General features: G+C 29.6%; 1 protein-coding gene across 5 annotated transcripts in view; it reads right to left on the reverse strand.

The window, feature by feature from the left end:
- Positions 1 to 24,918, reverse strand: part of cu (NADP/NADPH phosphatase nocturnin) — a 131,442-nt gene that overhangs the window by 73,448 nt on the left and 33,076 nt on the right. The window contains exon 1 of one of the 5 annotated variants that reach the window (XM_016052885.4): positions 17,863 to 18,017. The exons of 2 other annotated variants lie outside the window; for them this stretch is intronic. In XM_016052885.4, coding sequence (XP_015908371.1) covers positions 17,863 to 17,882 — 20 coding nt within the window. In that variant the 5' untranslated portion in view covers positions 17,883 to 18,017. Of the gene's footprint in view, positions 1 to 3,626; positions 4,161 to 17,862; positions 18,018 to 24,918 lie in introns of those variants that run through there. 2 more of the 5 variants (XM_016052881.5, XM_016052880.5) reach the window with 2 other exon arrangements.

Raw genomic sequence — 24,918 nt, forward strand, 5'->3', positions numbered from 1 at the left:
GAAGATTCGACCAATTACCAAAAGCTATTTCAAGTCATTTCCATAAATTTCATTACTTTTATCGTGTGTGTAAGACGTTATTTTATCTCTTTTTTTTCCCTTGAACTTTTAGCTCTAACAAAGAATAAATTATCAAAATTCCTTGCTTTAGTTCACAAATGTGTTTGCATTTAAATTATGCTTGTGCTAATATTAAAATTCTAAAAAAATTCAGATCATGTTTTATGCATTTTTTCGGAAAACTGTTAAATATATCTTGTTTCTAAGATTATTTTAAAAGCTTCTTTTTAGAGTTATTTCTCAATATTGAGCCAATAAGATTTTAACAACAACTCTATCATAAATATATTGAAATCGAAAATATATTATAGTAAATTAATTTACATTAGAAATAAAATAGTAACTTATTTACAATTTCAGTAGCTAAGTAGTGTCTGAGATGACTGAGTATTGAAAGATTGAGTCAAATCATTATTTTGACACCTGTTCAAATTTTAGAATATGGCATTAAACAATATGAACATGTAAATAAAATTGATTCGACTCGTAGATCCGATTTATGCTCTTCTTATAATTTATCATTCGGTCCATTGATTTGATGCAAGTCTTGTAATTTGTTTTACTCTAATCAATTTGATATGTGATTCGATTCGTATTTTGTATAACATATTGGAATAACTTTGATTTTATTTGTACATGTTTAGTGCGAGATAGGCAATCTTAAAATATCTATCACCTGAGCACAGTCAACCGTATTCAGGTTCACGTTACCTTATTATGCAAAATATATAAACCAAAGAATTGGTATCGAGCTGACAATGTAACAAAGAAAAAAAATAATGCATAAAATAAATCGAATAAGAAATTATATATAAAAATATCGCAATGCCAAAAAAAGTTTTTTTTTAATTACTTCAATCATCTAGAAAATAATTGCACGGATAATACATTCCAAAACTTTGAAAAAAAAAAAAAAAAAAAAAAAACTTCTTGCCGAACCGTGGTGGCTCAGGGGATCCTAATGAGGTGTCCCAGGTTCGAATCCCAGAGGTAGCTTGTTGATGCGAATTCTGTTCCCGACTCGCACTGACCACCGCGCGCTGACGTAAAATATCCACAGTGGCATCATGGGTAAGAATCCCCTTGCCGTCGGGCTAACCGTGGGAGGTTTTCGTGGTTTCCCTCTCCATAAAACACATATGCGGGTAAGTTCCATTAAAAAATCCTTCACGAAAGCTAGTTTGTCCTAATGCTTGATCCAGGAGTTCCCCCTCTTCTGAGTTGCTTTTGAAATCACAAGGCAACGTAGTTGGGTCGGCTGCTCAAGGTTAGTTGTGAAATAAAATCTAACCCTTTCTTGGGTTTTTATTAAAGAAATATAAGTAAAATCAGCAAAAAATAAGTTGCGCAGTTACAGATACAAAATAAGCTGAAAACTTAAAATAAGTTGCGCAGTTTCTGCGTATTTCACAACACAGGTAACCCCAAAAATTTCTAATATTTTTTTTTTTGTAAAGAAAAAAAAAAGGTTTGAAAGTTAACAGCTGAATAACAAAAAGGCAAAAGAAATTTTTTTTTCCCGATGACTTCATTTGCTGAAATAGAAGATAATATATTAGGTCAGGGAGAAGTAAAGGTTCAAACGGCACAGGCGTTTCTAATTTAGGTTGTTTACAATTTCTTTTTTTTAATTCGCTAATATACTAAATAAAATAATTTTTTTAAAAAACATTTGCAAGATTTTTTCCGTTAAGTGATATTCAGAAAATAAACCAGGCTTTTAATGCAGTTTTTGGATAACGAAATAAAGTCATAAAATAAAAAAAAAATAAGGAAAACAACTATACATTTCTGTTAAAATTCCCCGCTTTTTATTTTCTTTCATGGAATGTTTCATTTCACGTTCGAGTTTCACTTCAATTAATTTTAAAGTTCTAGGAAAAAGTCAAGAACAAAGCAGTCTTCAAGGTCAAGCACAGAGCTTCTACGTGTAATTTTACGGAATTTCATTAAATCTCCGAATAATCATAATTTATGAAAAAGAAAGATTTTATCGTTATTTATCTTCCTCGTCTTATATAAATGGTGCAAGAATTTTTTTAATGTATAAGTACTTTTTTTAATGTATATATTTATAGAATGTTAAGAGTCATATAAAAACTTAAAAATTGCAGTTGAAAAAATTCAGAAAGAGAAATACAATATCATCAAAATTAGTTGAACATTGTGATGTATTTCTATTCCATCACAATGTTCAAGTAATTTTGATTCATGGATTTATGGATATAGTCTTTAAAAAAATACTTTTTAGAGCTATAACGTTTATATTGGGGAACATTATAGCAGAAAAAAGTATTCTTAAAGACTAGGCCATTCCGACAATTCAGGGTAAAGTCATTTCGAAAATTTTTTCTCTCTCTTATAGAGCGTTAGTCAGAGCGTTGGGTAAAAAGTGTCCTAAATATAAAAATTGATTTTTGTTCTTGATACAGAGGGTTGAAGTTATCGTATGGTAAAAAAGGGAAAAATATTTAACATTTGGGACAAACTGGGCAACTTGTCACATTAAAATCTTCTCGGCTCAAAAAAAAACTTTTTTTTTGTTTCATTGTATTTTTAAAATTTTTTTAAAATAATTTTTGAATGTAGCCTCTAAAAAAACTATAAAATCAATCTTAATTCACACCAGAATGAAATTTGTTTACAAAAATCAAAAACAGAAAAATTATGTTTTAGGTAAGTATTACTTTTGGTACATAACTCCTGCATTATGTCACTATTATTGGTGACATAATGCTCTGATTTATAAAAGCTTACTGTAAATTTTAATGTGTGCACGCTTTTAAAATATGAACCTGATTTTTCTTCTTTGAATGCTTAAAAGAGTTAAACTAAAAATACTTCTTTAAACTAGCTTATCTCAAGAAAACCCAAAACTTAAATATGAACTAACTAATATTCAATATAATATATTATTAAGAAATAAACTACGGTATTAAAAATTTTTTTTTTTAAATATCCTAAAGACGGAGGAAAAAAAGACATCAAAACTGAAGGAAATTCCATTGCCTTGATTCTAAATAGCTTTTAAAAAGATATTTTTCAGGCATCAAAATTCTTAAAATAATATTGACTCTAAAACTAGATATTCAGACAAAAACATAAATCTAATATCCCATGCTGTTATCATAACTGTTTCACATTTTCTTGATTTTATTCGCACATCACATGAAAGAGGAATTCAAATCTAGTAAATTCAGAGTGCACAATAGTCCTTATTGTTTGTATATGTTTTTAGAATCTCAGTTAAAACTCAAGCGAAAAAATATAAAAAATAGGTTTTATTGTAATATCTAAATGAGGATAAAAGGAGAAAAAAAACTTATTTTTTAAATTAAATATTTAAATTCAAAATAAACTTTCAACTTTGTTTAAAAAAAATCAAATAACAATGTTTAAAAAAATCAAATAACAGTAGTTAAAACTCAAGAGAAAAAATATATATTTTTAAACAAAATAATATATGAATCTTTTTAATATAAACTGGCAAAAAACTTACAAACTAAGTTAAAACACACATTTTTAACTACATTCCAAGAAAATAATTAAACAAATTTAAAACTTACGGTTTTAATTTTGCCCTTGAAAGAAGTTTGGAGGTGTGGAAAGCTACAACCGTAATTTCCGAGTTGTGTATTTTTGGCAGTAACATCACAAAACGTCGATGAACAAACATCAGACAAGAACACATTATCACAACCGGAAAAAAAATCACAAAATTACTTATTAACGGAACTCGAAATAAAATATTCCAAAGTGTTTAAAAATGTTCGATTTCAGTTAGGCTAAATATCAAACAATGTACATTAAGCAGAGTGTGCGGACGATATTCCATTTTGATGAAGCGTTCAGAAGCCGATAGGATAAGCGGGGGAAAAAGATAATAGGGAACAGATCAGAAATGTTTACATCTATTTTTAGTCCAAAAGTGACTCCCATTTTTTACTACTGAAAACTTCTACTCAACATCCATTCAGTGCTCACATGTCGGCAAGCTGAACAGCTGAAATTATGATGTCATCATGTAAACGGAAAACTAGTGTTCAAAGTTCTTGGCTGAGGACAGGTTGCGCTGCAATGTTGCGTCATTTTTGTAGTTCAATGATGAAATAAACTTGCCGTGGAATTATTCGAAATGTGATGAAACTCGGTGACTGATCAGCGCGTAATCCAACGTTAGTTCTTTTTCTTAACGTTTTTTCCCCTTGTGTTTCCTTTTTCTTTTATGGAGAATAATGACAGTTTCGTTTTCTGAAAACCGTTTTTTGCGTAAAACGTTTAATTGAGATAAGTGGCGATGTTAGACATTTTGCGAAAGCATTTATCATTATATTGCTACTCTGTTAATAAATAAACTGGCAAATTTAGTCCGGCATTTTAGCATATTTTCAGCTTTTTTACATTCATTATTTTCGAGAATACTTAATCGCGAAACATTCCCTTAAAAGGTGTCTAACATGTTACTTTATTAAAATTTTTTATCACATTAGTTGATTTGCGAAGATGTATGTTTTTCTTTTTGTTTAGCGAAATTTAATGTATAATACGTAAAATATTAATATATATACTTTATATATAATATTTAATATATGTATACAAAAATATATAACCTAAAATGGATTTAGTTACAAAATATCTTTAAAAAATGAACTGAAGCTACAAGTTCACAATTTCTTAATAACTCAATTTCTTTACTATTTAAATAATAATAATAATTATAAATTGATAGCTTTTTTTGTAAATAATGAAACGATAATTTTTTTTTTAAACTTTTACAAAAATGTTTAAAAAAATGCACTTTTAAATGATACAATAACTTACTCTAATACAAAAAAAAAATGTCAAAATATAGATGACTAAGTAATTAATATTCAAAACAATGAACTTGCAAGGATGTTTGCACAAAAATATGCTCTGTTTAATAAATAGAAAGATTTTTCTTTATCTTTATAAAGGTTACTTCAACTATTCTAACAAGTATCACAGCAAATTAGTTTAAATTTAAATTACTTATCAAAACTCTATTATATTGTAGAAAAAATCATCATAGTTTGAATGAGCGTATACCAGCCCTGTTTCATAAATTTAAAATGAACTTAGATAATTTTGGATAACTTGAACATATAAATGGTTTAAAACAGAGGCTGTTACGCAATGCAATTGAGACTTAGGCATTAAGGCGGCTTGATATTGTGACACAATGGAATCCAAATTAATTAAACGTAACATTTGTAAACAATATCCGATAACTAATAATTGAGTTGAAATATTAAGCGAAGTTACCTGTTAGAGCAGAGCAGTAAGGGTGCACATGATGTTACTCTCGAGAACAAAATTTTAGAAAATATGTTACCAGCGTTTCTTATGGGGATTCGTTTCCCGGGATTCGAACCCAGAACCTTTCTGATGCAAGGCCTGTTCCCTGACACAAGCCGGTCGGCACTTTATGAAAGATAAAATATTTAAAAAAAAAAAAAAAACAATTTCAATAAATATTTCTAGACATACATTGATATTTTCAGAAAACATGACTTTTTCGATGTTTTCTTCCTCGTGTAGCGCAAGCGAGTTTTAATCAAAATATCCTCAAAGTGGAAGAATATGTTTACATTACCAATGTTTGATCATGATACTAGTTTTAAAATAAGGTGGCGTTGTGAAATAAATAAATAAGAACTTAATGTTAGATAAAATAATATATATATATATATTTTTTTTTTTTTTTTTTTGAATCAATACATATTTCTAGTCGAACTGATATTTTCAGAAAACATGACATTTTCGCGAGTTTCTTCTCAGTGTAGAGCAAGGGCAAGCAGGTTTTAATCAAAATAAAATCCTGCAATGCTGTTATAATTTAAAATTTTTAAAAATCAGAAATTGTAAGCGAATATTTTATTTCAACGAAAAAAAACTGATACCTTTAAAAATTAAGCTTTTTCTGAAAGACGTCTTAACAGTGTTTTTTGGCTAAACATATTATTTGAAAACATAATTTAGTGTAAATATTATTAAGATTGCAGTTTAGCTTTTACAATTTCTGCACGTGGTCAGAAAATTTTAGCCATTAAATTTAATTACATTTGAGTTGGTTGTTTTTAAACACTAAACATTATTTTACGATCACAATGTTTTTCAGACTAATTAAATTCCTTCCTGCATAGGTGGTTTATTCAATAGTATATGTATATTATATCTGTCCATTCGATGTAGATAATATAAAGGAGATAAAATAAAACATTAAATGATACTTTAACAAATCGAAAGCTATAGGTCTAAGAAAAATATCACGACTAAAAAGAATTTCTTTAAAAAAATCTTCTAAGAAATAACACCTGCCAGTTATGTTTCTGCCAATCATTACCTAAGAATAGATTAAGGAAAGTTTCCAAGAAAACTGTCTGGAACAATTCAAATGCCAAAACCGATAAGAATATTTTCCTGTTATACAAATGTATTACTTTTACCTTTTGTTTTGAAAACAAAACACACAGATGAAAGAATCACATATAGATGTTACCGTTTATGACCGAAATCAAAAGAATGTCGACTTTCACAGATGAATGTCAAGAATCGCATAGTCCGAATATTTGTTATATCCGATTTGTGAATGTCCGAAATATTTGTTATATCCGATTTTATATTAATTTGTTCGTTGATATTATTATATATATTCGATATTTTAATAACTGCTGAGGATAGATTAGGAGAAACATCAATGTTCGAAGTACCGGTTAAATGCTGGGCGGTGGCACTTGATCTTAAAAAAACATTGATGTAGGGCATACCGGGTAGTGGCACTTAATTAGACCTATATTTCGGACATTTACTTTATTACCTACTTTGTCCGAAATATTACCTAGTATATATTTCGGACATTTACTAAAGCGACTATAGGATTGTCAACATTCACTGGTGGAAGTCAACAACCACCGTCAATAATTGAGAATGCTTCCACCAAAATCACGTGCATTCACACCATTTTTAAATTATTTTATATGAATGAATATTCTTGAATTAATACGCACAAATATTGGCATACTTTGGATATCGTCAATAGACTGTTTACAATAGAGTATATAATGCTGTGAGTTTGCTGTTTTGCACGCTGCTATAAACACTGTAGAAAGTGTGATATTGTTGACAGATGCCGCTGTAATCGCAAAATAAAAAGGGGTACAATTTTTAAAAGGGACGTACCTTAAAAAATACATGTCAGATCGAAAAAAATAAAAAATAAATGTGTTTGAGGTTTTGGCGAAAATAATGAAAAATAAAATCGAGCACTTTATGTTTAATCTGCAGACTAAAACCCATTCATAGCTATCTAGAATTTTTATAGCATCAGTAATGTGTAATAAAAATTATTTTTGGAATCAGATTATTATTTTTAGCATTTTAGTAACAAGCAAAACAATTTCATGGCTTGTGTAGTAAAAGATGTTATGTTCTTCAAGTTGTAACATTAAATTGTTTATTATCTGATTCGCTGAAAACATTCATTTTCGATCTAGGAAAACCTGAACAATCTAAACTAAAGCTTGGAAAATCGGTATTGTAAGTATCAAAACAAGATTTAATAGAAAAACAATATTTTAAGTATCCTTCAGTATGGGAATCAGGTATTCCTAAAATATACAAGTATATTGTGAGGAAGAGAGATTGAATTAAAGTCTTCATTAAGAAGTATCATTTGCTTCCTCTTGTATATTTTTAATAAAGATAACTACCCATTATTTGTGAAGTTCTTTTTAAAATCAAATCACGTTGAATAAGAATTTTCAAACAATCATTACGAACAAATAAACCTAAATCGGGTGACAGGGTGTTATATAAAGACTATCCTTATTATGCATTTTGAAAATCCTTATCAAAAACGAAAACCAAAAAGGATGCTTATTGGGGGTCGCAAATTAATAAACAAAAACACTGTATCAAAATCTAACCAATCCCATTACTGGAAGGCGCATATAATTATCAATTAAACTGTTATGATTGCTGGAATAAATAGATAAGAGTTAAAAACACACACTCCAAATTTGAACCTCCAATTAAGCCTGTTTTCATGTTTATTACATTTGCCTTTCTTTAGTGTGATTTACCAGATTAATTGCTTATTTAATTTTTTCTTCCTTTTGCTATTCCAAATATGCACTATTTGCTTTCATTTCTGATAAGGAGTGTGAAAATATATCTTTAAGGGTGGTTTTTACAGAACTCCTTGTAAAACTTAATTCCTGAAAATAAACGGCACCCATATCATTCATTTTTATTTTCGAATTCAAAGAAATATCTCTGGTTATAACTGCACTGTAGCCAAAAAAAAAGAAGAAAAAAAAGAAAGAAAGAAGGAAAAGAAACCTAATCGGTTAGACGAAAATATTAAATAGATTAACGATTTAAAAACTTTTACGCAATTAATATGAAGAATGCTAAAAAATAGACTTGCAACAAAAATATTAACATCGTAAGAATTATCATACATTAAGAACAATACAAATAAATGATTGTAATATTTCACTACTTATTAAAAAGTATTTAAGTAAATAGTTACATTATAACTAATATTCATGGTGCAATAAGTATAATGTAAGTAAATTAATAAATTGTTTATAAATAAATTTTTAACAATTATTTTAATTATTTATCTTCCCTGACTGTCCTCAAGGTTTTGAAAATTGTTTTTTTGCAAATCCTTGAAGCAGTGATAAACTATATTATTTCCAAATATCATTTTAAAAAATTGCTTTTAACAAATCCTTCGTGCTTTTTAATCAATTGTTTTGAATTCAAATGGAAGGTTTAAAATATAAAAAAATAATTAGCTAAGCGACAGATAAGGCTATTGATAACGTTATTTGTTTTTACTATTATCATCGAAACTTGAGAAAAAAAAATTGCATACATAAACAAAAATTAATATTCATTGTACTGATTTTTAGAATTCCTTTTAGAATTTCAGAAATTTGAATTTCTTTCGAATTTCCAGCTGTTTTAATTCTTAAATAAAAGAGAAAGAACGAAAATAAGTTTTATGTTTATGACAGTTAGCCCGGAGGCGAATTGACAAGACATACCGTAGATTGCAAAGGGTTGGCGAAATTTTCTATTGGCGTTAAAGGAGCGTTCTCGCAAATCGCAAAACAGCTGTGTGCTTATGTTTTTGCTTTGTTTTCGGTATCGCATAACATTCAACAAGTTAAATATGGGTGCGACATTTCAATTAAGCGGGTCTTCATTTGATTCTTCTGCATCAAATAAAATATAAAGCGTATTTTTTTGTTATAGCGCCGACATAATCGTTTGTATCTGTTGACTAAATTGTGTTTATTAGCGTTTTTTAAAAGGTCGTAATAGAACTAAGATAGAAAAATTACACATTATTACATATTCTATAATTTCATAACTTTCATTAAATGTATTTCGAGTAGTGAAATTCTTTTCCTACTTATCCACTAATTAGAATTAATAATTTCACAATAACCTTTAATCCTTAATAATGAAATGATTATTATAATAAAGTTTGCTTACTTAAAAGATTAAATTTTTTTATTTCTTATTGTTTATCAGAGACTTAGCTTCTAATTCTATATTCATTAATTAAACTTAATGGTTCTGCTCGATAACCATTTACAATTTTTTTAAAATTTTATTTAATTTTCTGTTATTATGAAATTCTTTAAATATTTTTCGACGTAGAGATTATTTAGCAATAATGCGAAAAGCTGAAATTTATAAATGTAAAATATTTGTAAATGTTTAAGAGAATTTCAGCACCTATTTTGTAGTAATTATTTTAATTGAAATGTTCATTATACACAGTTTTACAATAATAATCGTAAAATTCATTGAGCAATTGAGTATTACATTTTAAAATGCAAGTATAATTTAATAACTATTTCATTTTATAACTGCAAAACGGTAGATAAGTAACTTCGTTATGAAGTTTTACATGATACGAGAATATTATACGATTGCTTTATAATCAACTTAACAACAACTTAAGTTTTAAACTTTTTGTGGAAAAGAAAAAATTGAAAATTTCTCCTGTCATCGGTGTTAGCGATTAGAGAGTATTTTATCGTATAAATATTAAGTCAGTATTGTTCCCTTTTATATAAAAATGCATTTTGCTCCGGAAAAAAAAATCACTTGAATTTTGTCGATAGAAATTCCCTAATTATAGCAGCAAAAAGTTTTAAATTTCTAATCAAACTTTCCCTCATTATAATTTTGCGTAAAAAGTAATTATTAATAATATAAATGACTATTGAAAGGAATTAATTGAGAATGTCCAATTTTAATGAATTAACTGTTTACGCAATCAGATTAATAATTTTTTTCATAATTTACAAATGGAGAAAAAGTCTTTGCAGTTTAAAAGTGAAGAGAAAAATATAGTTGAGATTAAATTTATAAAGTAAGCACAACCCGAAAGAGATCCAAGTAATGGCATTAAAATCGAAATTTCAAAAGAAAAAAAATCACGTTTTAGTGTACAGTGAGCAGTAAACAAAAATCTAAAACTAACTTTTGATCTAATGATCAGATGTTTACGTTTACGTTCAAATGTTTACGTTCTAGGACTCAATCTTAATGGATCGAGAGGGTGAATTCAAATATGCCGCTTAATTATAGCAGACAATATATTTTAAGTTCGGAAATCAGACACTAAAACGAGCCTACTTTGAGAAATTTTTTTTGCTGAGTATTCGGATTTTTGATCCTCAGTATATAGGGGTTGCCGCAATCTGGAAATATTTTCCCAATAGTTTGGTCAGGAAAGCAATGCAATGTTAGGACCCCATAGTGTTAACTTTACTTTTTGCGCATTTCACCATATCTTGGGAACTTTCCAGTGAACTTTTAAGTGAATTGAAAATTTTTTGCACTCAATGTTTTAATGTTCATTTAATTTAGAATTTCCTTAATTCCCTACCACTATTGTAAGATATTTACTTTTCACCTAACTTGTAAAATTAAAAAGTTTAGAATTATTTACAAAATCACTCAGGCTAAATGATTGCGTTTTATTTAAACCTTATTTAGAAGGTATTTTTCTAAAAGTATTTCATTTAAAGTTTTTATCTAATTTTTGTTTCCTATTTATCTATATTTATTGAAAGTTAAGTTGATATATTTTAAGTTGAAATGAATGTCGCCCTGCTTTGCATAGTTCAAAAATTATTTCAAAGGAAACATAACTTAACATTAAACACTCAGGACTTACAATTATAAATCAAACAATCACTACATTTATTTATTAAAAAACACTCTTATGAACTGATAATAAAATGATCTAAGTTCTAAATGTGAGTTCTATAATATATAATTATTTAAACTCAGTATATACATCTAACCTCTGTTGTTGCCAATGGCTCAATTTTAAAATATAGTTTTTCTTTTACAAATTTTCGGATATTTTCATATGAAGGATAGTATTAAGTTTGAGAATTAAAAATTTTTGTTTAAAAAAATTGTTAAAACTTATAATTATTATTAATACTTGACAACAGGAATTTTTTAATAAAGGTTGAAAATTTTTTTAATTATGTTTTTTTTTAATTCTGTTATTTTTTTTAACTGTGTTTTTAATTACCTAATTCATATAACAGTATTTAGGAATCTATAAATTTATGCTACGTATGATGGTTGCAGAATAACCTGTACACAATATATGTAAATAAAATATATTTTTAAAATTGTGCATTTTCTATTAATTGCATTCATTATTCTTATACTGAAAGAGTATCAAGGTATCTATGACCTCCATAATAAATGAAGTATTTACGGCCTTTTATATTTATTAAGGAATTGAATCAATTTTTCACAAAGTTTAAGATCTCATCCCATTGAAAAAAAAATTATTTAATAAATATTTTTTTATAATAAATGCTTCTAGTAATAAAACAAACGCGATATAGGTCATTGAAGAAAAATCCCTTCATTTGTACATTTTTCCGTTCTTGAAATTATTTCACATATTTCTTTTTTTACTAGCGAATTTCCGATTACTTTAAAATTTTAAAAATATCGATTTTTTCATTTGCAAGAAATTTTTACTTTAAAGCGTGATAACATTTTTGAATACTCCAATTTTTTTTTCATATATATAATATGTCTTTGTTAATTTCTAAAAAAAATGTTCATAAAAAAGTTTACATTATTCTTTTATCAAGATTGATTTAACAGAGAAAATCACTAAATTAAAACAGGTTATGTTTTCTTACAATAAAAGTTAAATAGAATTAATTCTTCAAAATAGCGTTCCAATAAAACATGGTATTAAATGTTACGTTATTTTTTGTGATTGGTTCATTAATAAATTATTTTAATTTCTTCACAAACACAATTCTTGTAAAAAAATTAAAAAATTATATCTGTTGTATTAAAAAACTAGATCGTTTTATAAAATAGAAATTATTGCGCTTAATAAAATATAAATACAGTTTAGTTGTAACGTGATCCTAAGAATAAAAAGGTTATTTTCTTTTTTAATTCTAAAATGAATTAATGAGTTATTTTTATTCATCATGGCTAGTCGAGGAGGAGAAAAAAATATCGAATTTCACTGTTTAGGTTAATGTAATTTCATTCTCCCACCACATTTACGCGTAATCCATCGCCAATTCAACGTGCAATCGCCTAGTTTATAATCTACGGTATGTTTTGTCAATTCGCAGCCCGGAGGCCGCCCAAGGAAAAGGTGAAAGGACGACGTTTTTGATGTCCTGGAAATAATGAAAATCCGTAGGTGGAGGGAGAAGTCAAAACATAGGGCTATGGAATACAGTTCTGGAACAAGTCGAGGCCCACAAAGGGCTGTAGGGCTATAGAAGAAGAAGTAAATGAAAATCGATCGTTATATGTTTTTATTTACAAAACAATTAAAATAAATTATTAGAATCCTGTTAATTTTTAGGATCCTAAATTTTTAGGCTTTAATATTTACTGTGCGAAAAGAAAACGGTCAGGAAATCTGGAAGACAAGAAAACTCCTGTATCAGTACCCCCAGAGGTATGATTGTTATGGGAACATGGAGGACTTAATGACTCGACAGATTTAACATGCATCAGTCACCATTTACTACATTGGGAATCTTCGGCCAGCGGGGATCGAACCCACGACCTCTTGGACATGGGACCAGTGCCCTACCAACCAGGCTATGCCGGCCCCACTTTAGATAGATTATAAAAATTTTCAGTGTAGAAAATATCGGCCAATGCCCTTTAATATCAGTGCAATGACTACTAGACACTCAGAAATGGTCCCCAACCTCAACAAAATACCGGTCAACTGTTCTTAACATTAAAATAACAGTAAGGGAAATACCCAGCAATGCGATTAAGATGCATTTTATCACATTCACCAAAAGAACAGGTTATTATTTAAAATAACTGGATAAGAATGAGCAGACTATAGCCTTACTTGCCCGTTACTTCCTACGTTGATTTTTAATTTTAAGGTACTGGGCGATTTCATGGTATGCACTTGCTCAATATTCCTGACACTGGTGTTTTTTAACGTTAAGAGCCTTTCCTGATATTCTCTACACTGTTTTTTTTCTCATATGAGGTTAATACTATTATCAGGTATACACTTGTCCAGTATTCCTTAAACTGAAAAATTGTTGCAAAATTTAATACCACTCTTGACGTTTTTCAAATTCTTTACATGTAATTTTTAAGTGCTATTTGAAATTAAGATAGCATTGCAATACAAATTAATCTAAATTCGCAACATTTCTTATTAGGAGTTGGGAGTTTTGAAAATAGAGCGATAAATTTGAAAAAAATATTCAATAATATATCACATTTGCCAAATTTAGTGGTGATTATGAATAATCACTGGTAATTATGGATAATCAACAATTTATTATATTTCGTTACAAATACAAGTTCCATAGAGACAGTAATTAATCTGAATTTTCTGAATCCTTATCAAAAGTAAAAGCAAAAAAAATGTACTCATTGGAAGTAGCAAATTATTGTTCAATTGGGAAAAAAAACAAAAGCACTATTGAAATCTGTCAAATTACAGTTTAAGAAAACAGATGAAATAAACAACAAGACAGGTTTGAATGTGAGAAGAAATAGCTGAATTGAAGGACTATTATTAAATACACTTTTAAGGTTAAATTTCCAATCAAATCTATTTTAATGTTTATAACATTCATCCTCCTCTACTTTAAGGTCAGATTTCTATATCGTTTCTTGATTTTTTTCCCCGCATAGATATTATTTTGAGACTCTGTGTATATTTAGTTTCTGTTTTGATTAGAATTCTAAAAATTCATAATGAATCTAAAAATGCATATGAAAGGCAGTGTTTACAGAACACATTGTATCAAAAGTTTTATCTATTTTGTTTTGGTGGCAAAGTTATAAATAACTGAAAAAAAAATTTCCAAAATGCGCAATAACGAATATAGTTGAAATAATCGCTTTTTTTACTTAAAATTAAAAAATTTCTAACGATCCCCCGTTAGAGTTTTAGTTCAAAAAACGAACTGTTATCTTAAAAAATAATTGCAAAAAACAAATTTTTAATTCATTTAAAATATAAAATATGAATTACTAAAATGCAAAGTTATAATTCATTTATTACAGCAAATGGAATTTTTATTCAAATATTTAAATTTAATATAGTCTTTAGTTTTAGCCTTTTAATGAGTAAACCTGTGTTAAAGGTAAAAGCTTCTAACCACGACTTACTTCCAAACAATAATTTTTCAAATTTGAACTTATTTGCAGTTATTTAGTTCTAAGAGAAACAGCTATTTTTTAATGAAATTTCTCCAACTTACGAAATCGATTTTTGATAAATTTTTGAACACAAAAGAAAAAAGAATAACTACTTTTTATGGATTTTATATTTTAGTACAAATATAATTTCGAGAATCTAAAAAATATTTTTAGCAACTATTAGACTGTTTTTCACATTTAAAAATATCAAAATATATTTTTGCTTGTGATTAGAGATTCAGAAAAAAAATATAGAAAAATCACACCGGTGTCCCATCTGCAAAGGCCGTATGAGGCATAGCATATTCATTAACAGCAGAAAACTAAGTGGCTGGCCTTCAACGGACCAATCCACGGAACTAAATATCAACTTGCTTACACTGACCATACTCACACCCATCAATTTCAGTTGTCTCACGAAATAATTTAGAGTGACTTCTATAAATGTTTGATTGACCTTCACTCAAGTATTGGTCATGGCAAAAACAACAGTTACAAAGAAAATTCAAGAGGTTGGTATTGAAAAAATAAATGATGTATTTCCGTATAGCTAATGAAAAAATTACAACCTAATTGAATCTTCATTTAGTTCTCTTCAATAAGGTTAATATCAAGATCGAATATATTTATTTGAGTCATCATAAAGAATTCTTTATTTTAAATTTACCTTTTTTTAACCTTGCCAGAAGAAGAGATTTACGGGTACATTTGAATTTTTTGTAAACAATGTTTTTGACTCTATAACCTTGAATGTAATTTTGAGGTTCATTGTTAGGGCAAGGGACTATAATGAAATATCAATGGAGATTGATTTGGCCTTCGCAAAGCACTTAGCGATCAGAATAATAGTGCTTCGAACACCATAAATTTCCTAGAAAGATCTATATTAAATCATTATGGTCATAAAAGTGTTTTGTGGTCTTTATTTCTCTGAAAAAAAAACTAGTAATGATTTATAATTAGCTCTACTGTCAACAAATATGATCAATAGTCCCATAGTTCTTTAAGAAGAAAGAATTAGTGAGTTTACTACAAAGCAAAGAAGTGAAAGTACTAAAATAAGAAGTGGTAATAATGAGTTGCAACAGAAAATTTGCAAAAAAGATTAATTAGATTTGGTATCTCTAATTTCATATGAGCAAGAAGTGAGGCAATACAGTAAGTTTGTAAAAAAAAAAAAAAAAAAAAAAAAAAAAAAAAAAAAAAAAACGCATTAAAATGTTGGAAGAAAATAGTACCATATTAAAATTTAGAGAAACTGAATTCAACAAACATAATGGTTCCCGATTCAGTTAAATTACTGACTTGGGAACTTTAATTACTGAATGTTCGTTGAATTCAGTAACTTCAGTTAAATTACTGAATTCAACAAACATTATGGTAGTGAGTTTACTACAAAACAAAGAAGTGAAAGTACTAAAATAAGAAATGGTAATAATGAGCAGCAATAGAAAATTTGCTAAAAAGATTAATTAGATTTGGTATCTCTAATTTTATATGAGCAATAAGTGAGGTGATACAGTAAGTTTGTAAAAAGAGAGAGAGAGAGAGAGAGAAATGCATTAAAATGGTTGAAGAAAACATTACTATATTAAAATTTATAAAAACTGATTTAAACAAACATTATGGTTGCCAATTTTATTCGGTTATGGAACCCTAAACAATCGAGCTTCTTTTAGCGGAACCCCATTTTTTTTACTTAAAAAAAAGTTCATTAGTAGCTTTGAATATGCTAACTAAAAAAAGTTATTTTGAAATATTTAGTTTGTAAGATTGTATTTTAGGCGATGATTTATCTGAAGCAGCTTCTAGTCGAATAGTTTTTGGCGTATGTATAATTTGAATAATAGTCAGAATTATAAAATAATCGGAATTATGGTTTATTAGAATTATAAAATAATCTGAATTATGCTTTATCAGAATTATAAAATAATCTGAATTATGCTTTATCAGAATTATAAAATAATCTGAATTATGCTTTATCAGAATTATAAAATAATCTGAATTATGCTTTATCAGAATTATAAAATAATCAGAATTGTGGTTTTACTGACAGAATGGTTATTACAGATAAATAATGTTCCGTCTTGAATTTGATTATTTCATTTTGAATTTTAATGAGAAATACTGATGCTGTTCTGACGCGATAATCGCTTTCAGTTAAATTAGTTTATTTCATAAATGCAGATAAATACAGAAGAATTAATAGGGCTATTTACAAAATAAAACATTTACAAATTTGTTATACATTGGAGATTAAAATGGGCTGCAGGTGTGTAGAACAGAACTCTCTACCCATGCAGCACTTTGCATGCTTTTCCCATCAGCGTGTGGAAAGTCATAGGAGAAGGAAGCACGTTAGTTTCTGTCTTGGGTGATCATAGTTCCAAAAGAAAGCGTCGCGGAAATTTAAAAAAAATATTTGTTTCAATTAACTATGAAAAATATTAAGTTTGTTAAAAAAATAAGTAGAGTACAATGAGAAGATCTGCCATGACTCGATCCCAGGCTACTTTACAGTGGTTATTTTCTTTTTTCAAAATAAAATTTTAAGAAGCATATATTTACATATTTAGCCCGGCACTGTTGATATTGTAGTTGGTGTTAATAGCAGTATTATTAGTAATAAATAATGAAAATTAAAATAATAGGAAATTATACTCTTTCAGGATTTTGGCATTTTTATGAAGTTCGGAATTTTAAAAGATTTAATTGGTGTTCTTTCTAATATAAACGAACTAATTTATTTTATCTAAAAGGCCCAATATCATGTTAACCAGAATTCAAATTGAGGAAACGTACACACCAATTACGCCGTTTTGCATAAAAACATTTCAAAATTGCATAATTAAAATTGGATTATTAAAAATAGTATATTTAAACAAAAATTAAATAAATCCAGAAGCTAAATTTTACATCAACAACATGGGAATTTTGAAGTTAGAATTTCTGTAAAAAAAATTTTAAATTTTTCCATTCATTTTGCATAAAAAATGGATATTAAAGAGTTTAAAATAATTCAAAAAAAGTTAAAAACTATTAAAAATTTACACTTACCTAGTCATTGTAGAAAACATCTGTTTAAACTCTTATTACTTTCAAAATGTTTAGTAAATACCGATATTTAATTAAGCTCGTTGGTTGCTTCCAGCTACTTATATTTGCCCAAGTAAAGCATGCTAACTGCCAAGTGAGACTTCAATAACCACTGTGCTTCCCACAAAAGTTCGAATGCTAGGTTGTTGTTGTAGCACTACGTCGCTCTAGAGCTGCACAATGGGCTATTGGCGACGGTCTGGGAAACATCCCTGAGAATGATCCGAAGACATGCCATCACAATTTTGATCCTCTGCAGAGGGGATGGCGCCCCCGCTTCGGTAGCCCGACGACCTGCATGCGAAGTCGAGCTTTTTACGGCAGAACAGTTTAACGAGGACCAATCTTCCGCACACCCTCGGTCCCTACGCAGACTGATCCAAGTGGTCACCCACCCGCACACTGACCATAGCCAGTGATGCTTGACTTCGGTGATCTGCTGGGAACCATGTCTTAACGATCAGTCAACTGCGGGACTGGAATGCTAGGAGATAGCGGGGTACGATTCCTGCTGAAATCCTTGGAAAAGGAAAACTTTTGCCTCATCTCACTTCTGATAGCACCTACTATAGTTTACTCACAACTTTACAAGAGTGTTTTTATTTGAGTTCACAAAGCTTGAGGATTTATGAAACATATAAAATTAAGTTATCCAAGGCAACATGTCCCGGTCCCGCAGTGGACTGATCGTTAAGACGCGGTTCCCAGTAGATCACCGAAGGCAAGCATCACAGGCTATGGTCAATGTGCGGGTGGGTGACCATTTGGATCAGTCTGCTAAGGGACAGAGGATGTGTGGTATTGGTCCTCGTTAAACTGTTCTACCGTAAAGTGCTTGACTTCGCGCGAAGGTTATCGGGCTACAGAAGCGGGGGTGCCATCCCTTCTGCAGAGGATCAAAATTGTGATGGTATGTTTGCCGATCATCCTCAGGGAAGTTTCCCAAACCGTCGCCAATAACCTATTGTGTAGCTCTAGTGCGGCGTAAATAAACTACAACTACAGCAACAATCAAGACAAGTCTAGTTCGAGTCCCAAAGTCGCTAAAGAATGCTTACGAAAAGCTAACAAATGCTTGAAGAGATGCTTCATGGTGACGTTACGATCAGTTTGTACTATTTTTTTCAAATAGTAGTAGTAGAACTTAATTTGCTCCACACCAGAACTACACAATGGGCTATTGGCGACGATCTGGGAAACAACCCGGAGGATGATCCGAAGACATACCATCAAAATTTTGATCTTCTGAAAAAGCTATGACTCCCATGCTTTGGTAGTCCGACGATATACGCGTGAAGTCTAGCACTTTACGGTAGAAGAATTAAACGAGGAACGATACCATGCACTGTCGGTGACTTAAGCAAGCTGATCAAAGTGGTAATCCACCAGCTCATTTACCACAGTCAGTGATGCTTAACCTCAGAGTTCTATTGGAAATCGTGTCTTACTATCAGTCTATTGTGGGAAGTGCTTATGACACAGATGGTTTGTAAACCCATGTTAAGTCGAAGAACTAGTAGCATAAATTAAAGACGGACATCACAAAGAGGCAGCCAGGGTAACGGCGAAGTTCAAACGCAGTACTTCAACGCTACAGAGAGTTTGGAAAATTGGCAGGGCCTCATTAGCGGAAGGGTATCGCCCGCCAAGCGTTGGGCGAAGTGTGGAGGTGGCGGGTTCAAATCCTGCCGAAACCCTGGATGCATTCCTCATGTCTGTCGTCCCGCAGTGGACTGATCGTTAAGACACGGTTCCCAGCAGATCACCGAAGTCAAGCATCACTGGCTGCGATCAGTGTGCGGGTGGCTGACCACTTGGATCACTCTGCGTAGGGACCGAGGGTGTGTGGTATGGGTCCTCGTTAAACTGTTCCACCGTAAAGTGCTCGACTTCGCGTGCAGGTCGTCGGGCTACCGAAGCGGGGGTGCCATCCCCTCTGCGGAGGATAAAATTGTGATGGCATGTCTTCGGATCATCCTCAGGGATGTTTCCCAGACCGTCGCTAATAGCCCATTGTGCAGCTCTAGTGCGACGTAAATGAACAAATCAATCAATCATTCTTCGTGTTGTCCTTCTCTGAATAATTGTTCTATTTGTCCTTCGACTTGGCAAAGGTTTATAAGCCTAAATTGAGAACACAAGCCTGCAAATGTAATTCCAATAAAGCAAATTGGCCAAGTTCTTATCAAGTACTAAATCCTGCGAATCCAAATTCGACACCAGTGTTTAATTTAGCTTACTAAAAATAGTTTATTGGCATTAAAATGTTGTTTTAGTTTATGTTTTTACATTCTTACTCTTTCTTTTTGAAACTTGTATAAATTAGCACTTTTTTAGGAATTGGAAAAGAAATATAATTTCCAAGCATGCATTGTATTTTCAGAATCTTTTCCGATTAGTGCTCCAAAATCTCTTAAGATCATCAGTATTCACACTTGAAAACATAAACTGTAAAAACTATGGTGCAATACTTGTCCGAATATGGTGTTAAAGAACTCCAAAAATTATGAGAATGAATACTTTATTTTAGGTTAACACCGAATCGCACCATTTTTGAGAATGACACTCGCAGAAACTTTTTGTGCCTTAAAAATATAGGTTTTGCTAAATAAATTTGCTACATTAATTCCTAAATTGTCCTATGAAGCGTAAAAACTTAACACGCGTTTTCAGGCAAAAAAAAATTTTTTTACTGTCTTTTTCAGATATAGATGCAACAAAGAATGCAAAATATATGACATCATTTTAAATAATGACATATGAAGAAAATATTTATGTCTTAAAATGATGGATTGTAGTGCATATTCACGAAATTAATTTCTGAAGTCTCCTTTGTAACACAAATGTGGATTAGTTCCATCAAAAAGTCTTTCACAAGGGTGAATTTGTCCATATGCATGGCTCAGGAATTCGCTCGTCTTCTGGGATGGGTTTAAAGTTATCAAGGTTACGTAGTTGAACTTTATTTGCCGATATAGCCGGGCTGTTTCACGATGGTGATAAAATAAAATAAGCAGTATATAAAATTCAACAAAAATGAGAAATGTAAGAAATTAAATAGTTGACTACAACAATATGTACATTCTTTTTTGTTTAGTCATAATACAAACTCGTTTATTCCTATATTTGTTTTCGACACAAATGTATTCTTCTATTCAACAGTTTTATTTATTTATTTTGGTAACGGGATAATAAAAAATTGTTTCTCACGGTTAAGGCCGTTAGCCTAATAATATGCTATTTTTAAAGATATTGTTAGTTTCTAACATTTATTCATGATTGTTAAGTTCCATCCATCTTCAACCTCCGTCTTCTAAGAAAATTATGTAAATAGCGCAAAATATCTATATGAAGAAAAGACGCAGCTTAGTGATTAATTAAAAGCGTTTGTGAACTAATTTTTTAATTTTTAAAATGATATTCCATAACTGCATTCCTAGAGCTCATAAAAATATGCAAAAATTGGGAATTATACCTTGATTTTAATAATTTTCCTCCAGATGGAAAAATCTGACCAAATCAGGGCGTGAGGGGTGTGTGGGATCAAATAAAAAGCTGATTAAAAAGTAGGAGAAGTTAAAAAATTCTATACTTAAGTTGAGTTTTATGTAAATGAAAGCAGAATCTATTTTAAGGCAAAAAATCTTTTATCTCCCACAAAATATCTTTACTTTTTATAAATGTAAGCACAAATTTAACGATCCAAAACTTCATTGCTAAACATCATTGGTGTTTTCCCCTTCACCCCTTTTTTTCACGCATATTTAGATGAATCAGCAATTTTTTTTTAAATGTTTAACATCTTTTTAACTAAGCTATTTACCCGTTTTAAAGTGCAGTTTATTTTTCTGGGCAAAAAAATTTCGTAGAAAACCCTTCAAAATGTCATTTATTTCTAATTTATTTTTAACCCTCCTAATTAATCATAGTAATTAAAGTAAATAAAAAGTATTTAGAAAATTAAATGGCTGCTTTTAATGCTCTTTAAATAATTTCTATTGCTTTCATAATCTTTCTATTTGCTATTGCATATTTGAATAAAATAAAAATAACTATACTTCATAGATGGCAGCACCATTAATAACTTTCCTCACCTATATATTTTGTCTTCTTGAATCTGCTCTTTTCCCTTTCTCTCTATATATCCATGCCCTCTAGGGAGCAGTTAGTCGAAACAAAGTTGTTTCTTTATAGCAGCTGTATGTAATTTGTTCTCTTTTTTATTTGATTTTTATTAATTGTAATAATTAATAATGATAAATAACATTCTATATTAGTCTCTGTGCCTTAAAAATCTAAAATTCGTAAATCTTACGGATGTTAAACACATTTTTTTTCGAATTTTTTAGAGATTTATAATTTGTAGATTTTAAAATTTAAAAAAAAAAAAACTAATATATTCTTTAAAATTATTCTATATATCATTCTGAAACTCAAATGTTTGAAATAAAAGATCCAATTTAAGTGCTTACAAAAAATAAATAAAATAAAGAACATTCTTGTAAGCAATCTAAGCCTGCCCAAAACATTAATTTCATATAAAGCACAATAAATCGGAAAATGTTAATAATTGCTGAGATAGAGTGTCATTATTGTCTGTTAAAGTTCAATTAGTTTGTTATTAAATTCTAATTATTTTCACTCTAAAAGTCTTTCAAAATATGATTTTACTCCTGTATTTAAATTACTAGTTACTTTGTTATCTGGGTTGTGTACAAAATTAGAAGAGCATTCACAACATTTGCTAAGATGAGGCTATATATTAAGAATGATAAAAAAAAAAAAAATGATACCTATTACCGTCAGGAAATATGAAAAAGATTTTCGTGGTTTTCCTTTGCTTATAATGCAATATTTGATTATTTTATTTTAATCTTAATTAAAATAAATTATTCTTTTAACTATCATAAATGTGAATGTACTCCGTATGCGATTTACTTTGTTTTATGAGTTGTGTTAAAAGTACGAACATCGTTTCGTTATATTCACAAAGAAGATAGGCCATCTATTAAGGATGATAAAAAAAAAATTTATAAAAAAATGATTGATCATTAAAAAATAATTTCTTTGAGATAATGGGCATTTAGCTGGAACAATAATACCGGTAAAAGCAATCAGAAAAAAATCTTTGTGATTTTTCTTTTGCGTGTAGCGCAGAATTTGATAATTTTAATTTCAATTTAATCTTGATTAAAATAAATTATTTTTACAACTAACATAAATACAGCTTCACTCCAATATTTAAATCGCGAGTTAGTTTGATTTCTGGGTTGAGTTAAAAAATACAAAAATATGAAGAGCATCTCGTTATATTCACAAAGAGGATTGGCTGCCTGTCGAAAATGCTAAAAAAATTATTCATTCTAAAAATTAAAAATAAAATCATTGCGATTACTGCGCATTTAGTTGGAATTTTGAAATGTCTAGCAATCTGAAAGATATTTTCCTGGTTTCCCTTTACATGTAACGCAAAATTTGTTTGTTTTCTTAAAAAAAAAAAATAATAAATAAATAAATAAAAATTATTCATTAAGGTAGCAATGCCCCAATATTTACATAAATTGAGTTATTTTATCTTCCTTCCTTGTTAAAACTAGAAAAGAAGAGCATTTGATTAATTGCAATTCACTAGCAGGGTAGATAGTCATTTGCAGATATGATTTGGCAGATTTCGATGTAAATAATTTATAAATATATATATAAAAATTCGACTAATTATTCGTGGTCTTGTACCTTGCGAATTAATTCATCATGACTTAAATTCGAAAAGAAGTTTAAAGGCATTTATAAAGATCGGAAATCGATGGACTCTCTATACAATCAAATTGATAATAAATGCTACAAATAATTGTCTCGATGAAAAAGATTTTGATCTTTAAATCTCATAAGAAAAGTTAAAAAATTTAAAATTTTTAAAAAAAATGTGTCACATAAAGCATTTTTAATTATAACGATTTTAAAACAATAATAGTAAACTAATAAAATTCAAAGGGTTTATATTTTGAATACGTTTTGTTAAATGTATACACCAAATATTTAAATATTAAAAAAATGCTAAAACAAGCATTTATACTTAAGTTATAATAGAACCAGACGCTTCAAACTATAGTAACTATGATTGAATAAGCTAATATCCTTCCTTCTGTTTTAATTAACCCAAGTTCTAAAAAACCGAAACTTAAGTATATAATTGTTCGTAATCTGCATGATCTCTGGTTTTAAAACTTCAATAAGCAAACGAATAAATTATAAGCGATGTACATGCATCTTTAAGCAATATACAACATAATATTAGTTTTCAAAGCTAAAAAAATTTTAAAATTTAAAATAAACTGCTTTTAAATTATCAATACTGATTACTCGGGTATGTCAGAAAAAACCGGATTCGAATCCAGGCGATGACTGACTATCAATACGAGTTCCGCACCCGGCTCACACCGACCACAGAGCTGGCGTCCTCATTAGTAGACGGATCATGGGTTACAGTCCCCTTGCCGTCAGACTAACCATGGAAGGTTTTCTCACCGTGTAACGCAAATGCGGGTTAGTTCCATCAAAAAGTCCTCCACGAAGGCAAATTTCTCCTAATTCATGATCCAGTAGTTCCCTTGTCTTCTGTATTGGGTTCAAAATTGCAAGGCCACGGAGTTGAAAACTAGTAGTCGTAAACTCAATATTGGGACGCCTGTTCAACTATAGTTTGTCTAAAGTAAGAACTCCCCAAGCCATTTGTCTGGACCCATGAAGGGGTGACTATGGTAACGAGGTATAACTATTTTAAGTAGGGGTATGTGGTCACTGTTTAGGACAAGTTTTTGCTCGGGTCGGAGAGGGAAAGGTAATCGTTTTCTTCAGTCTACTGTATTAGACCCTAAAATGCGCTATTCTTGTTTCCACTGCAGGAGACGGCCTCAGACTTTGTGGCGGGGGGAGTTCTTACCGTAGACAAACTATATGGTTGTAAAAATAAATAAATAAATAAAAATAAATAAATTTAAAAAAACGGGAAAAGTGAGA

The sequence above is a fragment of the Parasteatoda tepidariorum genome, chromosome 11 (genome assembly GCF_982258835.1).
Source record: "Parasteatoda tepidariorum strain Cologne lab strain chromosome 11, Ptep-v5.0, whole genome shotgun sequence".
In the NCBI taxonomy this organism is placed as follows: domain Eukaryota; kingdom Metazoa; phylum Arthropoda; class Arachnida; order Araneae; family Theridiidae; genus Parasteatoda; species Parasteatoda tepidariorum.